At 42.6% G+C, this 27,828-nt stretch overlaps 1 protein-coding gene across 1 annotated transcript in view; it reads right to left on the bottom strand.

The window, feature by feature from the left end:
* Nucleotides 1-20,519, bottom strand: part of LANCL3 (LanC like family member 3) — a 105,811-nt gene extending 85,292 nt beyond the window's left edge. The window contains exon 1 of the mRNA XM_044389360.3: nt 19,633-20,519. Coding sequence (XP_044245295.1) covers nt 19,633-20,205 — 573 coding nt within the window. The 5' untranslated portion in view covers nt 20,206-20,519. The remainder of the gene's footprint in view (nt 1-19,632) is intronic.
* Between the last annotated feature and the right edge of the window lie 7,309 nt (nt 20,520-27,828).

The raw sequence follows: 27,828 nt of genomic DNA, 5'->3' as shown, positions 1-27,828 counted from the left end.
TTGAAACCATCACAGCATTAATGGCTGGGGAACAGAATTCACAACAAGGGACCACTCTGAAGGTACCATGTTTGTCCTGAAATCTAGAAAAAATAAAACGCCAGGCAGTAACAGAAATCAAAGCAGTATTGTTCTGCCTTTGATTCACATTTGGACAGGAACACAGCTTGCCCGATGGAAAACACAGAATGCTTCCAGCTGCAAGGCTAAATGTTAAGAGCCATTTGACACAGTAGTTTTACTTAGAATCTCTAAGAAGTCCCTGGCACCAAGAGGAAGAACTGGGGACTGGTCCCGGCTGCAAATGCTGATGGGGAGTTATTTACGTGTTGGTCAATAGGCAAGGGCAGAAATCAGAAACAGCTGTGCCATAATGGGTACCACCTTGCTCATTAAAAGCTCATGCTAAGATGGGGGCGCCTGGGTGGTGCAGTCGTAAAGCGTCTGCCTTCGGCTCAGGGTGTGATCCCAGCGTTCTGGGATTGACCCCACATCAGGCTCCTCTGCTGGGAGCCTGCTTCTTCCTCTCCCACTCCCCCTGCTTGTGTTCCCTCTCTCGCTGTCTCTCTCCGTCAGATAAATAAATAAAATCTTAAAAAAAAAAAAAAAAAACTCATGCTAAGATGAAGCGAAGTACTATGTCATAGGACGCTGTATAAAAATTCAGGTTCATATTTCCTCCCCATTTCTTAGATTTAATTATCTCTTCAGATATCTGTTTATTTGCTATGAGAAGGATTGATGAGGTATTCATTCCTTAGCTGTCGTAAAAGTATACTTACTGAAAACTGCCTTTGACTCTTCTCCTCCTACACATACGTGGTTCATAAATATTTAACAACTGTTTGAGGGACAGTATTTTAATATGCGATTAAACTGACAGTTTTCTACACTAAGTTATTCTCTTCTTTACAGGAAAAGCTTAAGTCCTTCAAAACAAACAAACAAAAAGGCATTCTAATGGCTGATGAAGTGTCTACATCTGTCAATGTTTATAAAGCACGAATGCAAACTTGAAACAGTGGGAGATAAAGGTTGGAAAACATACAGAAGGTTTTATCGCCCACATGAATATAAAAGTAACAGATTATTTTTAAAAAGCAAAACAGAAAGCTTTTTAGATGTCAGGTATTATACAAGTCCAAAATTACAGTTTCCTAAAAGCTATCTTTAATGTTAACAATCAGAGAGTTCCATGCGTCAGCACAGAAAATGCCTAAGTGGATCATTTTGACCTGTCACAAGCTGGGTAAATTTCTCATTTTGTAACGTGAAAGTGGTAGAATTTTACCATCCTTTGGCTGTCACAAAGCTGATTGTGAGTGAAAATATGACAACATTTCATGACTAACCAAGTATCCTGTCCATCAAATATTTAATCCTAAGTGGCTCTGCTGTCAGAACCATAAAAGCTACAATGCATTAAGGTAAGAGCTGCTTTTAAAATGTGGGTTGCTCCTTCTGGAGCCTCGAATAAAGGGGGTTATTTACTTTCATAAAATTAAAAGCATTTCATCTGCATTCCTTCCTTCAGTAAGTAAGTATTAAGAATCTTCTGTTTGCCAGGAGTGTGCTTATTATTCAGCTCAGTGGTAGTAAGAAGGGAGTGGAGATTAGCGGCTCAGAGTTGCCCCAGGTATGCTGCAGGAAAGGTTCCCTCGGAAATGTGTAGGATGAAAACAAACATGAAATGTGCAGTGAACAGTACACCCAGAAGGGCAGCCAGAGATGCTGGGGGGAAAGGGATCGATTAAGAAAAAAGGCTTGTGAGAAAAATAACAAAAGAAACTCAGAAAAATAACAAATGCGGTATTAGAAACTTTCTGCTAAGGCTTACTTATCTCACAATTTGCCACCCATGCTCGATCCTCAAGTGTTAGCATCTGTGCTGGTCTTCAGCATCACACTACTAGTTGACCAGGGTCTATTTGGGCACTTCTCACCTGTGCCTGAAAGCCTTCCAGACACCTCCTCTCTTTGAGTTTTCAAGCTGCTGTGAGGAATTGGGGGGGGGGGGGGAGTGAGCAACTAATTCAGTCCTGAATCCCCAGGATGGATTTGGAGACTCTACCAACTCCCTCAAGGGTTCTCTCCATGAACTGCAACAATTATCTGCCATTTGGTTAACATTTATCGCTATATTTAGGGAATGCAGAATTTTAACACTAATGGTACCACCAGCCCAGGGCAGCAGAAAGATAACGACCTTGGAGAAAAACATGAGTCCTAGACTAGATTCTGTCCCTTCTCAACTGGGAGCTGTACGTCCCATAGGTAAACTCTAATTATATCTCTTGTCTCTTTCCAACTGGTTAGTTCCTATCAAAAGTATCGTGCTTGGAAAAGTTCTCTTTATCCTACTTATCAACCCTAATATCCTTGGGAAAGTTACTGAACCTCTCTGCAACGTTTTCTATTTTCTATTCTGAAAATGGAAGTAGTAATAATATCTAACTCGAAGAGATACTGTGAAGATTCAATAGGACAGTTTATGTGAAAAGTACTGAGCAGACTTAATGTTCTATATAATTATTAGTTACTATTGGTTGCAATGACTTGGAAGCATTTTAGGATCTTGGAGCATCTTTAGAGCCACTGCCATGAAAAAAATGTTAATCCTGCTCTGCTTTACATAAATGCTTCAGCCGGTCTTTACTGTGTTCTAATCATCTTTTCACTTTTAATTATTTTAACTGGGTTCTCTCCTCTCCTTCTGGGGTAGAATCCTAAATGTAGCTCTGATCCTCACTTTCCTCAACACTTTATTAAGGAAGGCACGTGAAGTTGAACCATATCAAGATTTTAATTGACACAAAGCTATTCGACCGTTCAAACTAATAAAATATCATTACCTCCTAATTTAGTATGACTTCTAAGTATATAAAGGATACAGCAAACCATCTTTGATGAGGAAGCATTTGTTGACAAACTTTACCTATAAATGACCACATTATTTCATTACTAGGTAACATTCCATAAATGTTCTCTCAGAACGTTTTTGAATCACTGAGCAGGAACAGCATAAATGTGAAGAATAGAACAGAATATGGAGAAGTCACAGCTAAAAAAGCACAAGTAAGGTTAATTTTAAAAAAGTTATTTTCTTGGTATTCATATTTCTCAAAAAAAAAAAAAAACACGTGCAAAGCTTTAAAAAGGAAGAGCTCCTTGAAATAATATTGGCCTCCTGCCCCCAACCTCTCTCCATCCACATTCTGTTCCTCTGAGGCAAAAACTTAAAACATTTGTATTTTTGCCATTTATCTTCATATTTCTTCTTATACAGCTATATCCTGGCTTTTCCATTTTAGGTTATGGAAGATGAAGGTTTAGCTCTATTATCTCTCCATACATACATTCCCTTTCTCAAACACCTTAGTTATATCACATCTTTTACCAAAACAATATTTGGTTAAATCAATACTCAGCAAAACCAGGTACAATGATTACCATTTCCTTCCTCCTAGTTTATCCCACCTCGGAGTTAATAATTGCCTTTTCTTTTTATATTGTTTGGTTTTGTATCTGTCTGTAACAAATGCACGCCCAAACTTTCCAACTGACCTACAAAACTCCCCTAGGTATATCCAAAAACATCAGGTAAGCTTTCTGGGTTTTTTTCCCCCCCTCTTGGCAACATCCCAGCTGTAGCTCTGCTTCACTGGCTGCCTTCAAGGCTGGATACCCAGCTGTCATTTGGGGCCGTCTTTTCCATCACTCTGGAAGTTTCCTATCATTTCACCTGCATTGGGGCTCCAGATTTTGAGATTCCCATATTTTCCTATTTCTTGGTTCAGTCCCCCTTTACGATGGAAATTATATATATATGTATATATATATATATATAAATTTTTTTATCAGTTATAAAGTTGTTGAAGTGTTCCAGATGGTGGCTGGTTTACTTAGAACCTCTGGCCTCTCAGTTCTTTTAACACATGTCCTGCGAGGCTGGATTATTTCTGTCTTATGCTTTTGAAAGAAACAAGAATGTTTGCTTTTGAAAGAAAAAAATGTCTTTTTTTTTTTTTTTGAGACCTTGCAAGGTTATTTTTTTTCCTACTCTCACACTTGATCATTTTGGTTGCTATAGAATTCTGGTTGATAAGTAATTTTCTCTGTTAATTTTGGAGGCCTTGCTCCATTGTCTTGTAGCTTCCTAAATTGCTATTCAAAGCCCAATGTTAATCCTTTTATGGAACCAGTTTTACTTTTCTCCTTGGAAGCCTTTATAATCTCTTTATTCTTTTTCCATCCACCATGTTGGCAGGCCCCTGAAATATTTACTGGGACTGACTACTAGACAGAGGTTGAACTTCCTCTAGTCTTTTCTCTTTTTATCAATCTCATTGTCTTTTGGCTGAACTTTCAGTGACATTTCCTCGATTTAGTATTCTAATCCTTCTACTGAATTATTTTTACTTCTGCCATATTTTTAATTCCGAAGAGTTCTTTTTCTGTCCTCTGAATATTGCTTTCAATAACATCCTGCCTTTATTTCATACATGTGATTGCTTTCCTCTCTGGCAATATTAATTATAGATTTGGGCACTCAGTAAGTTTTCTTCTGCTCCCAATATTAACTGTTTACTCCACGTTTGGCTTTCCTTTATGTTGTGATCACTGTCTCACATCAGATGCTTTCTTCAAATGTCTTCTGACAGGTCCTATTTAAGAGACTCAACCTAAAAAGCTCATTGGGAACCCGGGGTGGGAAAAGAGTGCTAGCCAATTGGTGGCATTGACTGTAGGGTGACAAGGAGGTGTAACTGCTTTGTCATTGGAAGGGGATACACCAACAAATGTATTTGTGGTTATTTTTGTTGAATCTATTTGACAAGCATAGACCCTCCTTCAGCCTGCCCTCTCTTGGTGGGTGAGTGTGTCTGCCAGTGCTCTGGGGGCTGAGTTGAGAGGCTAGGCATGTAATATGATGCGGGGGAGGGGGTGTGTGGTGTGAGGGTGGGTGTTTCACCATTCAGCATGTAATGTTGCTATTTTCAGCGAAGTACCTCATCTCTGCCCTTGACTGTGACCTGGGCCTCAAAGCTCAGAACCTCTCTAATTCAGTCTGTCAAGAAAGTGATGATCAAGGCTTCTACTAAGGTCTGAAGGGCCCCCATATAGAAACTGGGTGTTCCTACCTGATCCCCTCAGATCCTTTCCACTGAGTCTGTGACTCCACCTCCCCCCCAGCCGTGTCCGTATGTTTTGCTTCTAAAAACCCTGGCCTGCAGCCTTCTTTCAGGGTCCAGCTTTTAGGCTACAAGAGGCACATTGGACACATGTTAACAGAGTGGACATACCTGTGAAGATGATAGCCCGCACCCCCAGCTGTAGTGAATTACTGGTCCAAGAGTGTGCCTCTAGTCAGGACAAACCCTGTGCTGTAACTTACACTCCAGAGCTCTTCTACAGGACGAGACAGAGCTGGGACTCAGCCTAAATCACACCTTTGCTTGGCTTCCTGCCCTTTGTTCTTGCCCCCACTCCTCCCATACTGGTTTCTCCTCGAAGCACTTTTTAAAAAAATATTTACTTATTTGAAAGACAGAGAGACGAGAGAGAGAGAGAGAGAGAGAGAGAGAACGAGCAGGGGGGAGGGGCAGAGAGAGAGAGAGAAGCAGACTCCCTGCTAAGCAAGGAGTCCGATGTGGTACTCGATCCCAGGACCCAGAGATATGACCTGAGCCGAAGGCAGTCCCTTAACAGACTGAGCCCCGCAGGCGCCCCTTAGAAGCACTTTCTTAATGTAGCACTTCCACATCAATCTACAGCCCAGAGTCGGCTTTTGGAGAACCAGCCTAAGACCATCATCCAGTTGCTTGGGTTTGGGAACGGATCTAGAGGTCTAATCACTCTATCAACCTTGCAACTAGTTCTTCTGTTTTCAGACCTGATTCAAGCCCCCACATTACCATGGGTTTTGAGAACCTCCCATTCCTGAACATTTCTAGTGTTCCAGGAAGCCCAGGCTTCGGGAAATTTGTGACAATTGTAGACCACCTTCCTGTACTGCCATTTTTATTCAATTCTAAATCACACTTCAGCAACACCTTCAGCTTCATAGCATCTATTCTTCCAAATGTCTTGGGTACAATTCGCTCTCCTCTTAGCAGTGTAAACTTTAGTAGAAAAACATGCAAAAGTCTGACCTGACTTAAAGCCCTAGAGGTGAAGCAGTTCTATAGTCAGACAAACGGGGCTTAAACAACTGTACCAGCTGTGTGATGACAGGCAAGTTACTGAACCTCTGGGTCATATAATTGATCATATAATATGCTTATCACAGTGCCTGTCACACAGGAAGTCCAGTCCTTTTAGTTATTGTCTGGTGGTGATAACAAGTTTGTGGTACTGTCACCCTGTGCCTTCACCTAGTTCCCACCATTTCTGAGATGCTTGCTCAAGGTTAGGGGAATAGTCTAAGGCAGTGGCTCTAAAAATGTCGCCTCCAAATGAGCAGCAGCATCTGGAAGTTGTTAATAGTGCAAAGTCTCAGGCCCCGCTCCAGACCTACAGAATCAGAAACTCTGGCGATGGAGCCCAGCCATCTGTGTTATCACAAGCCCTCTAAGGGATTCTAATGCGTGCTCACATGTGAGAAATACTGACCTAAGACCACAGATCAGAGACAAATAGAACAGACCCCACAAAGATGAAGGTCAAGACCTACAGCCAGTTAGTGGGATATTGAAGACTGTAAGCAGAACTAATGAATATACATAGCCACTCAATGATTCCAGATAGGAGGAGGTCATAATTATACTTTTATTATTAGAGCAATGTAAATATTAAGATCATGATATAAATGAATATAAACAGGAGCTAGGGACTAAAGAGCAAAATGTTGATTTAAGTTTATAGAATTGACAGTGAGCCTACACCACATAGTCTTGAAACGCAAATAGAAAAGTGCATTAATGCAAGAAAACTTAATTTCTGGGCCCAGAAGCTTAAGAAACACTTGAAAGAATCCTTAATTGTATTAATCTTTTTCTGAAACAAGCTAGCAAATATACATGATCCGGAACATTTGCTGAGGAGAACTCATTTGATGTTGTCACTTCACCAGAGATACAACTATTGGAATTCGGCTCAAATTCTGAATTAGCGCCATGCAAGCAAATGATCTTTAGAGGCAGAGACGAGAACTTAAGAACAGGAGAGTGTTTCCTCAATCTCGGATTCTGGGGCAACAGACCAAGAAGCTTTCCACCATCACTTGCATAGCAATTTCCAGTCGCTGAAAGCCAACTAGGTGATTTACTCTGTGGAGCACAAGTCAGAGACGCAGGAAAAGCCAATTCCTAGAATAAGACCGCAAAGGGTCTGAAATCTTCAAAAGAGAAAAGAACAGCCCTTTTCGCAGAGAAAGCAAAGTGCAGGGGGCAGCACGCCTAGGTCCGTGTTTCGGGGGTGATGACCGGCCACTCAGTTTACTTTGACACACATTCTCTCTGAGCGGCTCGGCTTCATCTCCTGTGTGGCAGAGCAGAGGCTGGTTCCCTCCAGGCCTTAATGGCCTCTGTGTGAAGATCTCAAAGCTCTGCTGCTGAGATCAGGGGCAGAGCAGCTCTGAACGCCACTACAGCGAACATCAGACAGACTGGCCGAATGTCCAAGAAGCGTACCTATATTATTCAGCCAACAGAGTCTCGCTTCACATTGATGATAATCATACTTAAAATACTAAGAATGGCTCACTCTGTGCCTAACAGACCCTCTGCTAAGCACATCACATGCCCATTCTCAGTGGATCTTCTCAACACGCCTACAAGGTGAGTGCTGCTCGCACTGCATTTCGCACATGAAAAAATTCAGCCTCAAAGATAATAAGAAACTTGGGTGAGGTCAACTGACGATCGTGGTGGAGCCAGGATCTGATCCCAAAGCTACCGGACTCTGAAGTTCTGCTCTTATTTTTTTTAAAGATTTTATTTATTTATTCATTTGACAGAGAGAGACAGCCAGCGAGAGAGGGAACACAAGCAGGGGGAGTGGGAGAGGAAGAAGCAGGCTCCTAGTGGAGGAGCCTGATGTGGGGCTCGATCCCAGAACGCTGGGATCACGCCCTGAGCCGAAGGCAGACGCTTAACGACTGTGCCACCCAGGCGCCCCAGGAAGTTCTGCTCTTAAACACAATGTTTTAATGCCTTCATTCAGAGTCCAACCTATTTCAACAGTTGCAATTTGTGATGCACATGCAATTCTCTTTGCCTCACAAGGAAAGAACATTTCAAATAGTAAGATTATGTTATTGAAATGTGCAGGAGGATAATACTTCCTTTCTGGTTGAGCACTAGATCTCTTCAGCCTGAGATAGCTTGTAAAGTCTGTTAGGAACGTGGCTCCCTCCTAAAGTCATTGTATAAGTGGAGATTCAGCCAGTCCCCACAGTGTGTGCTTTGAGATTGGTGATGTTTTGGTTGCCATGGACACCAGATTTCAACACACCACTGAGCACCGGAAATCCATTCCATGCAAAGCAATGGAGCCAGCAGATGGGCACAGTGACAGCTAACTGCACATAGTGCTATGACCAACATTTGTTTTGCCACCTCTAATTTAGATGATGTTCTCACCCATCACGTCTGTAAGACTGCCTCTCATCTGAGAAACAGCTTCTTTATGGGCCAGGTAGCAACACTCACACTTCAACGTGTCAAAGTCATTCGTTTGTCTGGGTTGTTGAATGGGTAAAGCTATTCAGAAAAGGAAACCTGATCTTAAACAAAATACTTCCTTGTTCAGCTTGCGAAAAGATGGATCAAATGACTTCTTGAAAATTTAATTTGTCCAAGTGGCTAGCATCACAAGAGTAATGAGTCTATTAACTTGGTGGGTTTCCCTAGTAACTCAATCCATAAAGAAAATAATTAGGCAAAGATAAGTAGTGCTAATATATAAATAATGCATGAAAACGACATGTTTTTCTTTGGGACAAACCAAACATCCAAGGCATTGTACTTAATTAATGAGGATAGGTCAGAGATCAATCAGTGAAAGTCAATCATGAAGAAAAACACTTACTTGACCGTACCATGGATTGTCGGCCAGTTTACCAGGAGACCATCACCAGGTGGGGATATTAAAGGACGTCCCTGCCACACGGAGGAAATCTGTGCGTTTGTAGGGGCCAGTCACATGACAAACATCACTCATTAAATTAACCGGCAAAAACGAAACAGCCAAGTTAATAAAAAATTAATACAATCTATCATTTTCACATTCAGAGGTCAATAAATAGAGTGAAATTCCATTAAAACAACCTCTTATAGAACACTGGGAGGTTAAGTTATTGGCACAACAATTCAATCCATTTAAAAGAATTTTACTACACACATTTCCCCCCAATTTATTCAGTAATAAGAAAATTACAAACCATGTTCTCACCAAATAATTACAATGCAAACAAGCTTAGGTTTTAGTGGAACGTATTTAATAGATGAAAAGGTATAAATAAATTCTAAGGAAACCTGCATTACTGAGTATGTTTGTTAAATCATTGTATCACAAAAAATAAAAAGGAAAAAGTCTAAGCATTTTCCATTTAAGAATGGGGGCAGCACTACTTTATGTCACACAGGTAAATTTAATTAACGATTCTAAAATGGGAGTCATTATATGAGCATCAAGATCATGTTTCCTATCTGATCTGGAAATGTAATAAAGTGTCTCTTCTATTATTATGAACTAATTTAAAACTGTTGTAACTTGGTCTATTTGGGCCCTTTAAAGAAATTCTTAAAAACCTTATATATATAGTGCAAAATTATATTTATCAGGGGAAAAAAAAAGAATCCATGCATTCATTCAGATTGGTAACAGAGTTCTTAAACCTGCAAGGAGATGTGCCAGGCAGTGAATCTTTCCTTCAGCATTAACTACAAACTGAAGAGCTAATACTCTGGCATTTATGGAAGAAAGCATTTTCCACACAAAGAACACTGAAAATCATGAAGTTTTGGGGGAATCCATCAAATCTGTTGATAGGCAATCCCATAGAATTGGAAGAAAAATAGTCAGTTAGAGCTTTTGATACTCAAGTCCGCTCAGTGAACCAGCAGCAACAGCAGCAACATCACCTGGGACCTTGCTAGGGCTGTGGGAACTGGGGCCTTACCCTAGACCTGCTGAATCAAAACTTGATTTTTAACAAGATCCCCAGGAGATCTGTGTGCACACTGACGTGTGAGGAGCACTAAGTGAAAGCACAGATTTGACAAACAGCCTGCAGGGGGCGGAACCCCATTTCTGCCACTGCTAGCTGTGTAACCCGGAGCAAGTTCCCCAACTTCGCTGCGCCTCAGGTCCCTCACTGGGTGTGATGGGGACAGCAAATGGTGCTGAAGTCATCAGGCTGCTGGTAGTATTAAATGACATAGAATATGTAAAGTGCTTATCAACAGTGCGCACGGTAAGTGATAGATCACTGTTAGTCCTTACATCCTTTTAGCAATCACAGGGTTCTGGCTCAAGAGTAACAGAGGATCTAAGCTGTAAGCCCATAGATGTGCCCCACTTGCTTGTGGGTTGATAATCAGGCAACTAGGAACTGGACTCAGCCTACAAAAACCCACATTCCGCAACCTGCTGTCATTTCAAGCCAGACTTGAGGGGTTTTCATACGCAGTGCATAGCACACGGCTGCTTACAGAGACCACTCAAATCCAGACTGAGTGAAACCCTGCCTATGCATTCTGTTTGGTGAGTGCTGAGGGGAACAATAGCGGGACTCATTTTCTACACTAGAAACCTCCATCCTCATTTTCTACGTATCAGTTTGTCATCTACTAAAAAGTCTGATAAACCCAGCACTGAAAATAATGTAGAAACGCCAATACTCCCCAACACTCAAGGAGGAAAAGGAAATTGATGAAATCTTTCTGGAAAGCAGTTTTGGTAATCTCTATCAAATAAAAACTATCTGTAAACTTTGAATGAGCAGCTGTGTTTTAAAAAATTTATCTAGGGGCGCCTGGGTGTCCCAGTTGGTTAAGCGTCTGCCTTCGGCTCAGGTCATGATCCCAGAGTCCCACATTGGGCTCCTTGCTCAGCGGGAAGCCTGCTTCTCCCTCTGCATGCCACTCCCCCTGCTTGCGCTCGAGTGCTCTCTCTGGCAAATAAATAAAAGCTTAAAAAACAAATAATTTATCCTACATATATATGTACTTGCAACAGAAGGCAAAGACACATAAATATATATATAAAAAGACATGTATGTCTGTACACATGACATGTAAATATTGTATATATGCATGTTATATGTATAAGTGTATTCTTTACAGCATTGGTTTTGGCAGCAAAAAAAGAAAAAAAACTTGAATCAATTTAATATACATCAATAATGGTTAAATTGTGCTACAGCCATTAAATCAAACCAGTACAAAGAAAGAGACCTCTCTCTATGCAGTCATGTGCAAGAAAACTATAGAATATATATGATTTCTGTAGATGAATAAAGATATATGTAGTTTACATAGAATATTTCTAAAAAAGATAAATCATTAACAATGATATGTTTGACGAAGACATTTTGTTATGTATCTTTCTGTATCTTCTTACTGTTTGGCTTTACCTTGTGAGTATGAAGACAGTAATAATTTTTAAGAAAAAACAGGGGGGAAAAAGATCTCAAACAACCTAACATTATACCTCCAGGAACTAGAAAAAGGAAAAAAAATTAAGCCCCAAGTTAGCAGAAGGAAGGAAGTAAAAAACATTACAGCAGAAACAAAATACAGACCAGGAATACAACAGAAAAGATCAACTAAGAACTGGTTCTTTGAAAAGATGAACAAAGCTGACAAACCTATAGCTAGACTAAGAAAACAGAGAAGACTGAAAATCAGAAGAGACACTGTAAGTGACACCACCCAAATGCAAAGAGACTACTGTGAACAACTATATACCAACAAATCGGACAATCGAGAAGAAATGGATTAATTCATAGAAACACACAATCTACCAAGACTGAATCATGAAGAAATAGAAAATTGGGGTGTCTGCGTGGCTCAGGTCATGATCCCAGGGTCCTGGGATAGAGCCCCGCAGCGGGCTCCCTGCTCAGCGGGGAGTCTGGTTCCCCCTCTCCCTCTGCCTGCTGCTCCCCCTACTTGTGCTTTGTCAAATAAATAAATAAAATCTTTAAAATGAAGTAGAAAATCTAAACAGACCAATAAGGAGTAAGGAGATGAATCAGTAATCAAAAACCTCCCATGAAAACCAGACCAGGACAAACTGGTGCTGAAGAAGTCTACCAAGCAATTAAAAAAGAATGTCAATCCTTCCCAAATTCTTCCAAAAAACTGAAAAGGAGGGGACACTTCCAACTCATTTTATGAGGCCAGCATTACCCTGACACCAAAGCCAGATAAAGGCACTACAGGCCAATACCCCTAATGAATAAAGATGCAAACATTTGCAACAAAATACTAGCAAACCAAATTCAAAACACATTAAAGGATCATACAACATGACCAGATGGGATTCATCCCCATGATGCAAGAAGGGTTCAACATACACTAATAAATGTGATACAGCACATAAATAGAAGGAAAGATCAAAAAATCATATGATAATCTCAAGACATGCAGAAAAAGCATTTGACAAAATTCAACACCCAATTATGATAAAAACTCTCAGCAAATTGGGTATAGAAAGAACATACCTCAACATGATCACGGCCATATAAGAGAAGCCCACAGCTAACATCATACTCAATGATAAAAGGTTGAACACTTTCCTCTAAGATCAGGAACAAGACACAAGGGTGCTCACACTCACCACGCCTAGTCAACATAGTACTAGAAAAAATTCTAAAAGACATGAAACCACAAAAGACCCTGACTAGCCAAAGAAATCCTAGGGAAGAACGCCACAGTTCGAGGCATCACCCTTGATTTTGAACTATATTAGAAAGCTATATTAATAAAAACAGTATGGTACTGGCATAAAAATAGACATATAGACCAATGAAAGCAAATCAGGAGCCCAGAAATAAATCCACACATATATGGTCAACTAATATCTGACATGGGAGCCAAGACTACTCAATGGGGAAAAGATAGTTTCTTCAATAAATGGTGCTGAAAAAACTGAATAACCACAGGCAGAAAAATGAAACTGAACTCCTATCTTGCACCACTCACAAAAATTAACTCAAAATGGATTAAAGACTTAAACGTAAGACCTGAAACTGTGAAACATGAAGAAAACAAAGAAAATGCTCCTTGACATTGGTCTTAGCAATGATTTTCTGGATAGGACACCAAAAGCACAAGCCCCAAAAGCAGAAATCAGTAAATAGGACTTACCAAATGAAAAAGCTTCTGCACAGCAAAGGAAACCATAAACAAAATGAAAAGGCAACCTATGGAATAGAAGAAAATATCTGCAAACTGTATTTTGAATAAGAGGTTAATATCCAAAATATATAAACAACTCCATACAACTCAATAGCAAAACAACTTGATTTAAAGATGGGCAGAGGAACTGTACAGACATTTTTCCAAAGAAGACATACCCATGGCCAACGGGTACATGCAACGGGTACGTGCTCAATATCATTAACCACCAGGGAAATGCAGATCAAAACCACTACGGGATCTCACCTCACTCCTGTTAGAAGGGCTATCATCAGAAACACAAATAACAAGTGTTGGTGAGGATGTGGAGAAAAGGAAACCCTTGTGCATTGTTGGTGAGAATGTAAATTGATAGTCTGGAGGGTCCTCAAAAAACTAAAAATAGAACTACCCTATGACCCAGCAATTCTACTTCTGGGTATTTATCCAAAGGAAATGAAAACAGGATCTCAAAGAGATGTATGCATCCCCATGTTCATGACATTATTCACAACGGCCAAGGAAGTGGGAGGTCATAAGACAGACCTTGCCAAGGGGCGTCAGGAGGCAGACATTTGGTATCCACTCAACAGCTGCTTCCTTCTTCTCTTTCTTGTCAGAACCATCATTCAATGATCCAGGTTAAAAATGAAGGACATTAGTTTTCCCAGCCTCCCCTGAAACCAGAAGTGGCCAGTGACTAAGTGCTAGACAATGAGGCAGAAGGGAAATTCTTCAAGTATAAAATGTTTTATACGATTTTTTTTTTAATTGCAAGAAAAAAGCCTCAGACCCTTCCTTTCTACTTCAGTTGAATGGGAACACAATGCTTGGAATGACAGTAACTATCTTGCAACCCTGGAGAGTGGGACACTCTTACACTGAGAACTGCAGAGAGGAAGGTTGGAAAGGGCTTGGGTTCTGATGACTTTCTCGAGCTGCCAGACCAATCTGTAATGGCTTAGCTCTACACCCCTTAGAAAGTGAGGTTATAAATGTTCCCATTATTCAGATCATTTTTTACTGGACATTCTATTATTTGCAGCTAAAAGCATCCCCGCTTACACAGCTGCAAACCACCTGCCTTAGGAATGAGCCAAGGACCCAATTAACAATCTAGTCATAGATAATTACATGTATGTATGTGTGTGTGTGTGTGTGTGTGTGTGTGTGTGTGTGTGTGTATATATATAAAATTATAATTATGGCAGGAAGATAGATTCCTTGTATTCGGGATGATTTTCTATATGATGTTCAGAATCACTTTTGATTTTCAGTTAGTAGACCCAAAAGGGAACAACACTGATTCCATTAAGCAGCTATTCTGTGCCAAGCACTATACTAGGCACTTTATCTAAAGTGAGTCACCACAGCAACCTCCAGACCAGCCCCCTTTGGCTGGGGAAGTAAAATCACATCTGTATTTCCTCAAATCTCATTTAAACAACTTAGCATCTCCTTTCATTACAAATGCACACCACAAACCACCCAAGTACTTGTGACTTTGCCACCTATAGAAATCACAGCTATATTCATATCACACCGCAGTTGTTGAAGAGAGCTTGAAATATCATTGACCCTCATCACTCTTTCAAAGGTATCATAATCCTTAGGCTTGCTGCAAAATCTTGTTATTTAATGTGTTAATAAACACAAATGCTACTGCATTACAATTTTTTAAACGTTTTGGTAACTGAATGTTGATAAACTGGCTTCCTTTGTAATCCTAAGTGTTTGATTTTATGCACCTAAAAATGCTATTCAAAGAGGTACTGATGGCCTCGCCAGATTTACAAAGGAGTCCTTGGCACAAAAGGGGTTTAGACACCCTGAAACTAGCCCCCCTTGTGACTGCTCAATCCACTGTCCATGCAGAAAACTAGGGTGATCTTTTTTAAAGGTAAGTAATACGAAGACATGACCATTTAAACCTGAAACAAGTCCCAACTCCGGACTGACCTGGCCCTGCAGAATCGGGTTTGAGCCGGCTCCCGGCTCCTTCCTCGTGGGGTGGGGGGAGGGCTCTCCCATCCCTCTAGTCCTAGCTCACTCTGCTCCCATTATGCTGGCAGCCTTCCATTTCTTTGAAATCTCCAAGCAGATTCCCACCTGGGGGGCTTCATCCTTGTTGTCTCCTCTGCCTGGAATGCCTGCTCTTGTGCGTGGGTTTCAGTGATGAGCCAGGCCATCAACTCCACCGAGAAGTCTTCCTGGCTACGGTCTGCCAAGCAGCACCCCTCCCCTCTCCTGTCCTGCCCCCAGGTATTTCCTGTTTACTTCCTTCAGAGCACTTGCCACAACATAATTACATTGATTTTTGTTCACCACTAACTCCTGGCATCTAGCAAGGCGCCTGGCACATGCAAAAACCTGACATTCATGGAATTAAGGAATAAATGACAGAATTAAGTGAAAAGGAAGCTATCATTCATCCATTTTACAAGTGAGGAAATTGAGGCTCAGAGATGTTAAATTACTTGTCCAAGGTCACCCAGTGGCAAAGTTATTATTTTAATTGTGGTCCCTAGGCCTCCCCTTTATCCCTCCATCGTTTCTTTCTAACTTTCTTTTCCCGGCTACATTTTCACCAATCTGGAAAGCAGAATGGACCCAATATAAGTTCTTATGGTGTGATTTCATAGGACTTCAGTGCCCCATTGCTCAAGGATATCTGCTTAACCGTCAAAGCTACTTCCCTTGAGTATTTCCAGGAGAGCCAAATTGAACAAAAATATATTACCTGGTTAGAGTGACTCTTCCTGTCGCTCTCTCTCTACATCCATCGACACACGGTTTTTCTCATCTCTGAATCTTATCAATACAAACAATAAAATCGGATAGAAGGAAGTCAAAAAAGGGTAGACTGAGGAAGAAAAATTTTAAACCCCAAATTAAACGTTAGTGTATGGAAGTACTTAAGGCACTTTACACCAGCTTATGTGGGCAATTCTAGCCATAGGCTTTCTAGCAGCCTGCATCAAGTGAGAAACATGTCAGTTATGTGACATATTCTGAAGATTAAAAAATTCAATCAATTTCCAGGAAGAGCACAACTATTTCTGTACTCTACGTACTGAGAGAAATTCCCCTTGTGGGTCCTTATAATGAAAGCATGATAGGATAATCAGTATTCTCAACTACAACCTTATAAAAAATTATATCAAGCTTCAGAGAATGGTGTCTCCTAGCATATCTCAATAGACATGACTGGTATGCCAAAACCTATGCAGCACTGCATTGCCTTCCTCCTTCAAAGCGTGGTCCCTGGACCAGCAGCCTCACCTGGGAACTTGTTAGAAATGCAGAATCTCAGGCCCAATGCCAGGCCTGCTGAGTATTCCATTGACAAGATCTGCAGGTGATTCCCATGAACATGCAAATTTAACAAGCATCAGTCTAAAGGTTAAGCTTGATCTGAGGCAAAATTTCCAAGAAATGGGTATTCACTTATTCAGGCAACACATATTTACTGAGACCTTGGTGGTAGGAAAGGTTTAATACCAAGAGGACATATTCCTACCAGTAGGACATCAAAAGCACCACCATAAAGGAAAATATTGATCAAGAGGTCACCATTCAAAATGAGTGGCAAAGCAAGCCATAAACAATATTTGCAATAATCCCAAAAGAAAAGGTGAGAACCTGAATATGTCCCAGGTACCATCTTAATGACGGGAATATAGCAATAAAATAAAACTCTCTACACATATGGAGCTTACCTTCTAACTGGAAAAGACATAAACAAGTAAAATGAAACACGTAAAGGACATCAAGTCAGGGGACAAGGATGCAGTTTCATAGAGGGTGAACAGGGAAGGCTTCACTGATGAGGTAGCGACCTATACAAGGTCGAAGAGCTAGCTATAAAAATAGCTAGGGGAAGAGTATTCCAAGCAAAGGGAACAGCGAGTACAAATACTCCGAGACAATAAATGCCTGAAACAGCAAGAAGGCCAGTGTGGTTGAAGCAAAGTGAGCAAAAGTGGAATAGGTATGCAGGGGGGCCAAATCATGTGGGACTTTGTCAGCCATTTTAAGGATCAGAGCTCTGAGAAAGATGAGAAGTCATTGGAGAAAAAGTAATAGGGAGCCACTGCAGGATGCTGAGTGGGGAAAAGGCATAATGAAGTGCTTTTAAGATTGGTTTCTAAAAGGTGAGTGTAATGGCTTGAGAGAATCCAGCTGAGTATTTTGCACTAATCCCAGTAAATGGAGATTCATTCATTCACCTATTTATTAGGTGCCAAAGCTGTGCCAAGTAGTGTGGGGAGGATCTAGACTAGGGTGATAACTGAGGGAAATGCCAGAGGAAAGTGTATATAAATGACATTGGAAGGAAAGAAACCCAGGACATAATAACAGATTATTTATAGAGAAATGACAGAAGTTGGCAACTCAATTTAATCAATGTTTATGGATCATCTACCGAGGGCAAAGCCATATGCTGGCTAGGATTCGGGAGTGGGGATGGCGCAGATGTATTTTCCCCTCATAAGGGCTGCCAGCCAGGCGTGCTTAGCCCCTGCCCTGCACTTCTCAAGCCTGAATTTCTCAAGATTACTGCAGCTGAGGCTGGCACTGAGACTAGCTTTTTGCTCAGGTTAAGAGCTGGTTTTGGTGGTGGTTGGGGGGGTAGTTAACCCTCAGAGCTTGCTCTGTCTCCTGGGAGTAGGGGCCAAAGCACCTCAAATTGATTCGTATAAAAAGACAGATTTGGTTTGGCAGGAAGGCAGCAGAAAGGTCTTAATGTCTTTTTGGATCAGCGCTGCAGACTGGCCCTGGGCCACCAGTTTTGGGGCGAGTCCTTGAGATCTATTTCCACCTGTATGACCTGATGGGTCTCCCACTCTTTGCCACTCCATTCTGGAGAGAAGGCCCCAAGACACAAAAAGGGAAAGCAGCAAAAACAAAAACAAACAAACCCCCAATTTAAAAATTGTGTACCACTAGACTGCAAGGTCTGAGCAGCAGATGCAAATGTAATGCAAATGATATGTAAATAGCCCTGTGGCCTTCGAAAAGGTTTTATACAACTGGAAGGGCCCTTGGGGAACTGCTAGAAGATAACAGTGACTCAGAAGCAGAGTGAACTATTTCCAGACAACTTTGTCACACAGATCTTTGCTACCCTGCTAGCACAGTGCATAGGCTTTATTTTTTTCTCACTTGGATCAACCTCACCTGCTATAAATAAAAAAAATCAAGTCTGCGTCTGGTATCTTAGAAGTTATCTGAGTTAATTACACTTTAAAAATACTGTGTACCTTTAATTTTTCTTCAAACGCCTCTTTCACCCAAATAAAGTCATGTTGAATGTGTCACTTCCTCCCTAGAACAATATTTGGCTCCACTGGGTTATGAATGAAAATGCCTCTCTTTCAGTTCTAGTTACTATGATCCTTTGGAGGATTTTTTTTCCCCTACTCTACAGGAACTGGCACATTCTCTTCTAAAAGTCACATGCGGTATTCAAAGTGAATCTAGAAAACAACAACCCAAACCCATATGTAGCTGTGAAACCCAATTCACTTCAAGGAGCCATTGGAAAGCTATTCATTAAGAAAACCTGCCTTGTTAAGTACGCTGTTGTCTTGACAATCCTAACTACGCGTTTAAGAATGAAAAATGTACATTCGATTACAATGGGGTAAGCTTGTCTCCATTTATGCATTTACAAGAGGACACCCCATCAGACACGCATTTTCAAAGAGCCCTGAGATGAACTGAATGGTAAGCAACCACAGTCAGCACATCAGACCCGCAGCTGGGCAGTAATTCTGGGTTACAGACCGAGGCGGGGGGGGGGGGGGCGGCAGTCGCCAAAGCCATTTATCTCCATGTTAGCGGTGGAAACAATGACAGCCTAACCAGCCCCCAAAACTTCCAGTACTTTGTTTGCTAGCACTCTTAACATTCGAGGGTGCTTCAGCTTTTTGACAAGAGGGTCAAAGGAAGGGAAATCCCTTTCATTTTCGGAGAGTTTTTCCCCCCCTCACTTGAAAGGTCCTCCAGGAAGCTGTTGGGCAAAGAGGCATCTGGAGAGATGCACGTTCGGCGTAAAACAAGAACAAAGCGCAAAGACACGGAATCCCAACAAATGAGCGACTGAAAAAGAGAAGAGGGAAGACGGACAAAACCAGGAGATAAACCTCTGGAGACTGAGGAAACCACAACGCCAGGCAGAGTAACAAAGAGAAGAGCCGGGGGCGCTGCTCCCGCAGGCGGGAGTCCGGGGACGGGCCGGGCAGGCGGCGAGCGCCCCCCCGCGGCCGGGGCTGCCTCTTACCTCCTGGGCGAGTTTCTGCTTGAGCACGAGCGCAGCGCACAGGTAGCCCGCGCGGCCCACGAACAGCTCGTCGGAGCCGCACTCCAGGAAGGAGACCGGCGCGCAGACGGCGCACAGAGCCCGGAACTTGCCGAGCGGCTGCACGTAGTCGGACCGGCCCAGGGCGTGGTACACGAGCGTGGCCACGGCGTACACGCCCGCTCCCCCGAGCAGGAAGGCAGCGCGGGTGTCGGCGTCCGGCTCGCCCCACTCCTCAGCGCGGGCGCACGCGTCTATGAGGCGTTTGGCAGAGCGCAGGTAGCGCTCCCGGGACCCGGCAAAGAGCGGGCTCTGCGAGACGTGGTAGAGCATGTAGGCCACCCCGGCCACGCCGCCGTACAGCCCGCCCTGGCAGCTGCTAGCCGCGGCCGCCGCCCCCCGGGCCTCAGCGCCACCCCCGAGCGGGGGCAGCTCCTGAAGGATGCGCTCGATGGTGGCGGTGACCAAGGGCGCCACCGCCTCCTCGCACTGGCCCGCCAGCAGACTGCCCTGGTAGTCATCGAAGCGGTTGGCGAAGCAGCGCTTGGTGTCCATGCTGCTGCCCGTGCCCCCCAATGCCGGGCCGGGGTCCGCTTGAGGGCGCGCCCTGAAGACCCGCGCACCACCTCTCGCTCTCGGAGGCACTCGGCTGGCGGTTGATGCGGCGGGGATGGAGCTGGGAGGCTGAGACAGTAGGTGACAAGAGGAGGCGGGCGCGAGGAAGAAGCACGGAGCGGATTGCCAAGTGGGGCACCGGACTGCCGCGAAGCTCCCGAGTGGCCCAGGCGGGCGCGGGGGATGCGCGTCGTACAGCCCCCTCCGAGAGGCTGCGCCCTCGCCGAACCCGCCCCCTCCTGCGCCGCCGCAGCTCCACCGCCTCTCCAAGGGGCCGAGGTGATCTCTGGCAGGACCCACGCGGGGCCCGCGCCACTCCTCCCGCTCCGCCCCCGGCTCCTCCTTTCCCGGCGGAAGGCCGGGGACGTGCGGGACACCGATCCGGAAAGCGGAGGCTGGGCACACACACACACCTGGCACTGAAGGTGAAGACTTCGAGTCCCTAGTACGCTTAAAGTGTGGTCCTCGAGTCAGCGGATCAGCATCACCTGGGAGCGTGTTAACGCAGCAGCTCAGACTTCGCCCCAAACCTATCGAATCAAAACCAGCATATTTAGCAAGATCCCCAGGTGATTCACATGCACATTAAAGGTTGAGAAGCCACTGAACAAGGGGGAAAAAACTAGGAAAAAACGGAGAGCCCTCCTGAAACTTGTTTTCTCATCTTGGTCAGTTTGGAATTCTCAATCTGAATGTTTCAATCCCAAAGGCTGAGGGCTTTGAGTACATCACATTTCAAGCATGGAATTGGTGGAAAGCCCCGCAGGGAAACTTTCTTGGCCTTGGTTGTCGTGTTGCTTTTCTTGGAGTATGCAGAAGTAAAAATTGAAAGAACCACACCAGGTTAAGGTAAGAGGGTAGAGGTTCTGTCTTTCTCCTACTCTAGAGGCCCCTCCCTCCCATGCATGCACAGTGAGAGTCTAGTAAATATGTTGACGTCATTAACTGGTTAATATAAGAGCAAATTCTGCCTGAGAATTTTAATTCGGCATTTTTACCCTTTTCAGCGGGTCCTTAATTACCTCTTTCCTCCAATCCTTCCTCCTCCTGTTTCTTCCCTTCTGCTTTTCTTCCGCAGGCGTTATTGAGGGTCTCCTATGTGTCCTGGACTCTGGAAATAGATGAATAAACAAAGTAGACACGGTCCTAGACCTCTTGGAGCATGCAGTCCACTGGGAAAGACAAAAAAAAATGAACAATTATAAAAACAAGCTGCCTTTCTTTTGCTCAGCTGTTTTAAAATAATTCTTCCATTCCCAGAGTGTTGACAAGTGAAGGCCAAAGAGGTCACCTCTTCCAGGGGTATTTGCATTTTGATAGGGACTGTGCAAGACACAAAAGAATAAGTGAGTCGTGGAAAAGTTTCTGACACTTTGTGGGGAGAGCAACTGCTGCACTTACGTGAAAGGCCAGTTTTGTTTGGAGGCAGTTTTTTCCTCAACAGTGGTAATTGTCACAGTGATTTGGAAGCAGAGATTAAATAGCCTGCCCCTCTGTCCTTGCTCGATGCATTCTGGAAAAGGAGCTCTGCTTGCCAAGATTACTGCCAGGACTGACACATCCGCATAGTGGATGCTATGGCCTCCATCCTCCTATAACGCTGCCAAAACAGGTTTATTTTGAATTATAATAATAAAAAAGCTAAGTCCACTTTTAGGCAGGGAGCTTGCTGGGTTAAGGGTATCAAAGGAGCAACTGTAATGTTTCGCTTCTTCTTGGGCCTTCTTCCTCATCCCTCAATTGCGGTAAACATTAGGAGTGACTTTTGTCCCTTCGGACAAGGAGACCTAAAATGCAAACTTTCACAGGCAGAAATGAAGCCTTATTCCATTTCATTCCTCCACACCTGCCCCTTGTCATGAATCTAGAGGCAACTCTGTCAATTTTGACTTCGATTATCTTTTCACAATTCCCAGCACCCGGGTAGCACCAGCAGCAATGACAGGGACTTGTGCTCACTGATTTCAAAATTAAAAAAACAAACAAAAAATGGTAAGCAGGTCTCCATGAGATGGAGCTTTGCCCTTTCCCAGTTGTGTCACCCCCTCTGTTGCCCCAAAATGCTGCCTAGCAAGCAACCACAAAATCTTGTAGCCTGTAACAATGTTTACTGCTCATACCTCTGGGATCTTGGCTGGGCTAATTCATGTGTCTGGGGGTGGGCTGGCTGTTGCTTGGTGAGATTGGTGCAACTGGGCTCTAGTTCACACGTCTCTCATCCTGCAGCCAACCCCAGCATGCCCGCATGACAGTGGCAGAGGGGCAACAGCCCAGGTGAAAACGTGCAAGACTTCTTTAGGTCTGATCTTAAAACTGACACATTTTTACCTGCCTTAATCTATTGGCAAGTCACATGAAAAATGCAGGGTGTCTTTATGGAACTCCAAAGTATATGGCAAAGGGTGTGTATACGGAGGGGGGAGGGTGAATTATTGGGGTTCCTAGGGGTTTTGGACAGTGATGCCAACAAGTAGAACAGAGGTCACCAGATGGAAGTGAAATAGCATGATTTGGGAGAAGCAAGAAGTTAGAGGTATCTGGAAGCCCTCTTAAACTCATAGGCTAAATTAACCCTCTTACCTATAAATGTCTTTCCCGAAGACCCCACCACTTGGTCTGTTCCACAATCATCTGGCAAAATGTCAGTCCAGAATGTCCTTCAGGGTGGGGCTAGCTCTTTAGGCCGCGGGAGGCCTTGCCTCCAATTGCCATTTACTTAATTTGCAAGCGGTATTGCTTATTTTAATATCAAGACTCCACTAGAATACACTCTCCGTGAGGGTAGGGCTTTTTGTTACATTTATTTACTGATCGGCACCAAGAGCCTAGAATAGTCCCTGGCACATGTAGTGGTCATTCAATAAAAGATTGTGAAATGACAAATGAATTACTCTAAGAGCACCATAGCAAGGGAACCTGTAGTGTAGAATGCAGAGTAAAATCTATTGGAAGCTTACCCTGACTTGAGGAAACCCCTACTGCTTTCTTGGATCCTTTTGCTCTTGTGAATACAAGAATGTAAACATTCTGCAGTTTCTGCCTCCTCTCTTTGTCTCTCCACAGGCTGGTGACCTATACACTTTACAGTGACTTCACACAATCTATTTTTACTAACTAACCAGGTGTAGGAGATTTCATTTCCCAAATACGGCCCTAACAACATCTCCTATGCCATGTGCTCCTCTAAATTCAGACCCTGACATTCCTCTCATCAGATGGTAGGGTATGTGTCCACTCTTCTTGAACCCGAGTGGACTTATAACTAACTTATAACCAGTAGAATGTGATCGAAATTATACTGCATGGCATCCAAAGCTAAAATAAAAAATGGTGCAGCTTCCATGTTATATGCTGGACCACTCCTCGTTGGAGCCTTGAACCGCCTTGTAAGAATCTGACTACCCTGACGTGGCCATATTGTGAGGAAGTACAGACAAGATAAAGAGGCCACTTCCAGGTGCCTGCGTTGACAGCACAGCTGACAGCATCAGCTGACAGCCATGTGAGTGAGCCACCTTGAATATACAGTCCAACTGAGCCCTCAGATGACAGAAGTTCTATGAGAACCACCATCCCAAGCCCTTCCAGAATTCCTGACCCACAAAATTATGAGCAAAATAAAATAGTTGTTTTAAGCTACTAAGTTTTAGGGTAATTTGTTGTGCAGCAAACGTAACTAGAATAGCTTGCTAGTTTCCCATCATCCAATGCCATAAAGGCCCCTATAATCTATATTGCCCCCTCAAGAGTTCAACAAATAGTCAAGAAGAGGAATATTTGGGGAAACTCTGGACAGGGAGACAGGAAGTATGCAGGTACACAGAAAATTGTTTTCCAAAATAATAAGTCTAGTTGGATTCTCTAGAAGTAGCAATGACCCCACAAAGAAATATGCAGCCTATACAAAATATTGCCAAAGACATTTATTTTGCCCTTATCTGCAAGATTTGTCCTGATCTTTACAGAATCTCTAGCAGCATTTGCTGACAAGCAGCTCCCAACACGTGGTTTCTGTGATCTTGCTGAATTGCCCAGTTCCTAGTTCTTCCTCAGGATTTCCTTATTATGCAGATTATGCAAAAGTATGGATGGAAAATAGTTTTAGTGGGTTCATCAAGGAAATCACATAAAAATTATGCAAAACTATCCAGGAAGAAAATATTAAAATCAAAGGATTTCTCTGATGCAAATCATTGCTCTCTCAGGTTGAATATGAAAAAAAAAAACTCAGTAATTTTATAACTGTCAAACCTCAACACTTAAGGGTTAGTACATTTTATGGGATAAACCATCTTAAAAATACTTTCAGAAAGTTTTCCGAAGTTTTGCTCCAAGGGCTCATCCTAGAAATGGTTTAGTTAACTGAATCAGAGCTATGTCTAGTCCTTATAGTACATTCTCTTTGGAAATGCTTCTCTGATTTTTTAACTTAGTTACCTAAGCCTTGGAGACCTCTCCTGCTTCTGCTCTTTTGTCCCCTGTAACCCCTTCTCAAAATAACAGCCTGAATAATATAAGCCAGATTCTATCTTCTGATTGATGTCAATGTTACACCTGTCCCTCAAAGTAAAATCCAGAGCCCATAGGACAGTCCAAAAGGCCCACTGCCATCTCACCCTTCTTACTTCTTCGACCTCTCTCTTATTCTTCCCCTTGCTCCTTCAATTCCAGCCGCACTGGCTGCCTCAATATTCCTCAAACATACTAGTCAGAGTCTTAACTTGGAAAGTTTTCTTTGGGGGTGCCTGGGTGGCTCAGTTGGTTAAGCGACTGCCTTTGGCTCAGGTCATGATCCTGGAGTCCCAGGATGGAGTCCTGCATCAGGCCCCCTGCTCAGCAGGGAGTCTGCTTCTCCTTCTGACCCTCCCCCCTCTCATGCTCTCTCTCTCTCTCTCTCTCTCATTCTCTCTCTCTCTCAAATAAATAAGTAAAAATCTTAGAAAAGTTTTCCTTGCAGTTTTCTCTTCCTGGGATGCTCTTCAGAAGATACACTTGCCCTTTTACCTCTCAATGAATTCTTCCCTAACTTATTTAAATTATAACCCTCCCCTGCCAACCATTAGGATCTACTCACTATATATTTTTACTGATTTATGTTGTTTCTTGTCTGTCTCCTTTTCCTAGAATGTAATCCCCACAAGGACAAGCATTTTTGTCTCCATGGTTCGCTGCTTTATCCCAAGCACCTAGATTAATGCCTGGTACACAATCTTTGCTGTTTATCGATGTCTGTGATACCCTTCTTAATGTCAACAACTTCCACCAATCCCTAACTCAGTGCTGGGCTTTGGTGTCCACTTTCATGATCAATTTCTTGATAGTGCTTCTCTGTATAAGCAGCCCTTAAAATGTGCATTTTTGACATTAGATTTGATTTTCTTTCTTGCCTTTTTTTCTCTACATCCAACATTATCCATTTTAAGCATTTTTTTAGCCATTACATGTCAGACATGATCACCAGCACACAATGTAATGGCAGATTAGAAACTAGGCAAAAGAAGTAAGTAGACTGTCACCCATCACTCTTTTTGAAGGAGGGACAGCCCGGTGTGATCAGTCACACTGACCAAGAACAAGTTATAATGTACACCCTACATTACTGGATATGAGAAAAATATATGTCAATTATACCTTTGGGTACTATAATGTGTGTGTATGGATGTATGACTTGAATGCACTATAATAAAATATTGCTGTGTGGGGCAAAATACTAAAACACATATGCCTCTGTTTTAAACTGATGAATCTGTGTAAAGTTATCTTAAATTGGCAAGTGAAGATGGGGGCGTTCCTTTGGTTAGAGTAAATTCTTCAACTTGAAAATTTTAAGTTTCCTACATGTAGTCATTTTTAAGGTTTTCTCCAATATTCAGGATTAAGAGGGGGAGGAGTGATTGAGAATCCCTGTGGTGGTATAGTTCAACAGATGTCAAATAATGACCTAGTAATGAATAATGCATTAATTGATACTCCTGCTTTTTGTCCTATGATAAAGCAATATTTCTATTTCTACATCTATAGTTCTCGTTGTTGAAAGAAGTTTCAATGTGAAATACAAGGTAGAGTTTTTCTCTGATGCAATTTCTAGACACTTGCATGAATGCAAAAGAGGTAGTAGTTAGAAGATCAGATATGTCTCCAATATTTGATACTGATTATGACTTCGGAATGCTCATGCGCACACTTTTCCAACTGTCTCCAATATGAAATGATTTCTCAGTATATCTTGGCCCAGCATTCCTATGAGATATAATAAAGAGTGATATCCAGAAAGAACAGAGGTCTCAGCCCTGGTCCAAAAGGTAGAAAAATCCATTACCAGATAACCAAAGAAAGCTAACTGCTTTAGGTTGGCAAGGATTAACAGAATCATGAAGCTGGAAAGATCCAAGAAACCATCAATTTAATCCTTTCCTTTAACAATGAGGAAACTGGGGCCCATTGCAGTCATACAGTAGGGAGTCGCTGAATGGTGAGAAAGAGTAGTGACGGGATCATATCTGTGCTTTAGAAAGATCATTTTTCTAGAAAATTGGAGGCTATATTTGAGAGGCGCAAGATTTATCAGGATGGTAAGTAGAATAATCAAGAAATGAGGAAATATGAGCTAGGTCAGTAACAGGAAAGATGGAGAGATTTAGAAGGAGTCAAGAGATATTAAGCAGGTTGGATTTACAGGGTTTGATGACTGACTGGTTGTAGGAGTAAGGAAGAAAAATCAAAGATTACGGCTGGTTTCTGCTCTGGACAATTGGGCCAACGGAGGTGCTGTACACCAAGTCAAAGGATATAGGTAGTAGAATAGGTATGAGAAAAAGGACAATGGCTAATTCAGTTTGGAAACTTTTGAGTATGACTTTCAGTCTTATGGGGAAATATATATATGGTGTGTGTGTGTGTGTGTGTGTGTGTATAATTTCAGTATTTAAGTCCTGAAGATGCAGTCAAAATTCAGTAAGTCTGATTCAAGGAGGCTGATGGAGGTAAGCTTTGGAAATGGGTTAATATAGTGAGAACATGGGGAAAAAAACATGCACCTAAACTTCAGAGCAAGGTCTGTTGTGCTTGTCAACCCAGCTTCCATTCCCTTCTCCTATCAATAATATCTTGAATTTCCTTTGAGAAACAACCATCCCTCATTCCCATAACATGTAATTTGAAGGAAGCTAAACCATTCCTGTGTCCCCAAGGGTGAGCATATATCCCAGGTCTGCCCATGGAGAAGCAATTCTGAGAGGTTAGAACCATTGGGGAAGCTGGGATTGCTAAAGTAGGATTAAATTTACAGCTGCTGGTGGCCATCCTGTGAATGCAAGGAGAAAGCAGGTGTAAAGCACACAGAAGAAAGCAGAACTGAGTCACAGATAAAAAGTGCGACCTGATGATGTTGGTACACCTGTGCCTGGCTTTACTTGAAGAACCATTCAGTTATGGGACCCAGTACGTTCCTTCTTTTGCTCAAGTGGGTGTCTGTCACTTACAAAAGAAAGAGGTCTGGACTAATTTGGGTTTTTGATAATTTAAAGTAGTTTGTGGGGGTGCCTGGGTGATGCAATCAGTTAA

Source organism: Ursus arctos, chromosome X (genome assembly GCF_023065955.2).
Source record: "Ursus arctos isolate Adak ecotype North America chromosome X, UrsArc2.0, whole genome shotgun sequence".
Lineage (NCBI taxonomy): Eukaryota > Metazoa > Chordata > Mammalia > Carnivora > Ursidae > Ursus > Ursus arctos.
The sequence above is the reverse complement of the archived record's forward strand: the minus strand, read 5'-3'. Positions and strand labels throughout refer to the sequence as shown.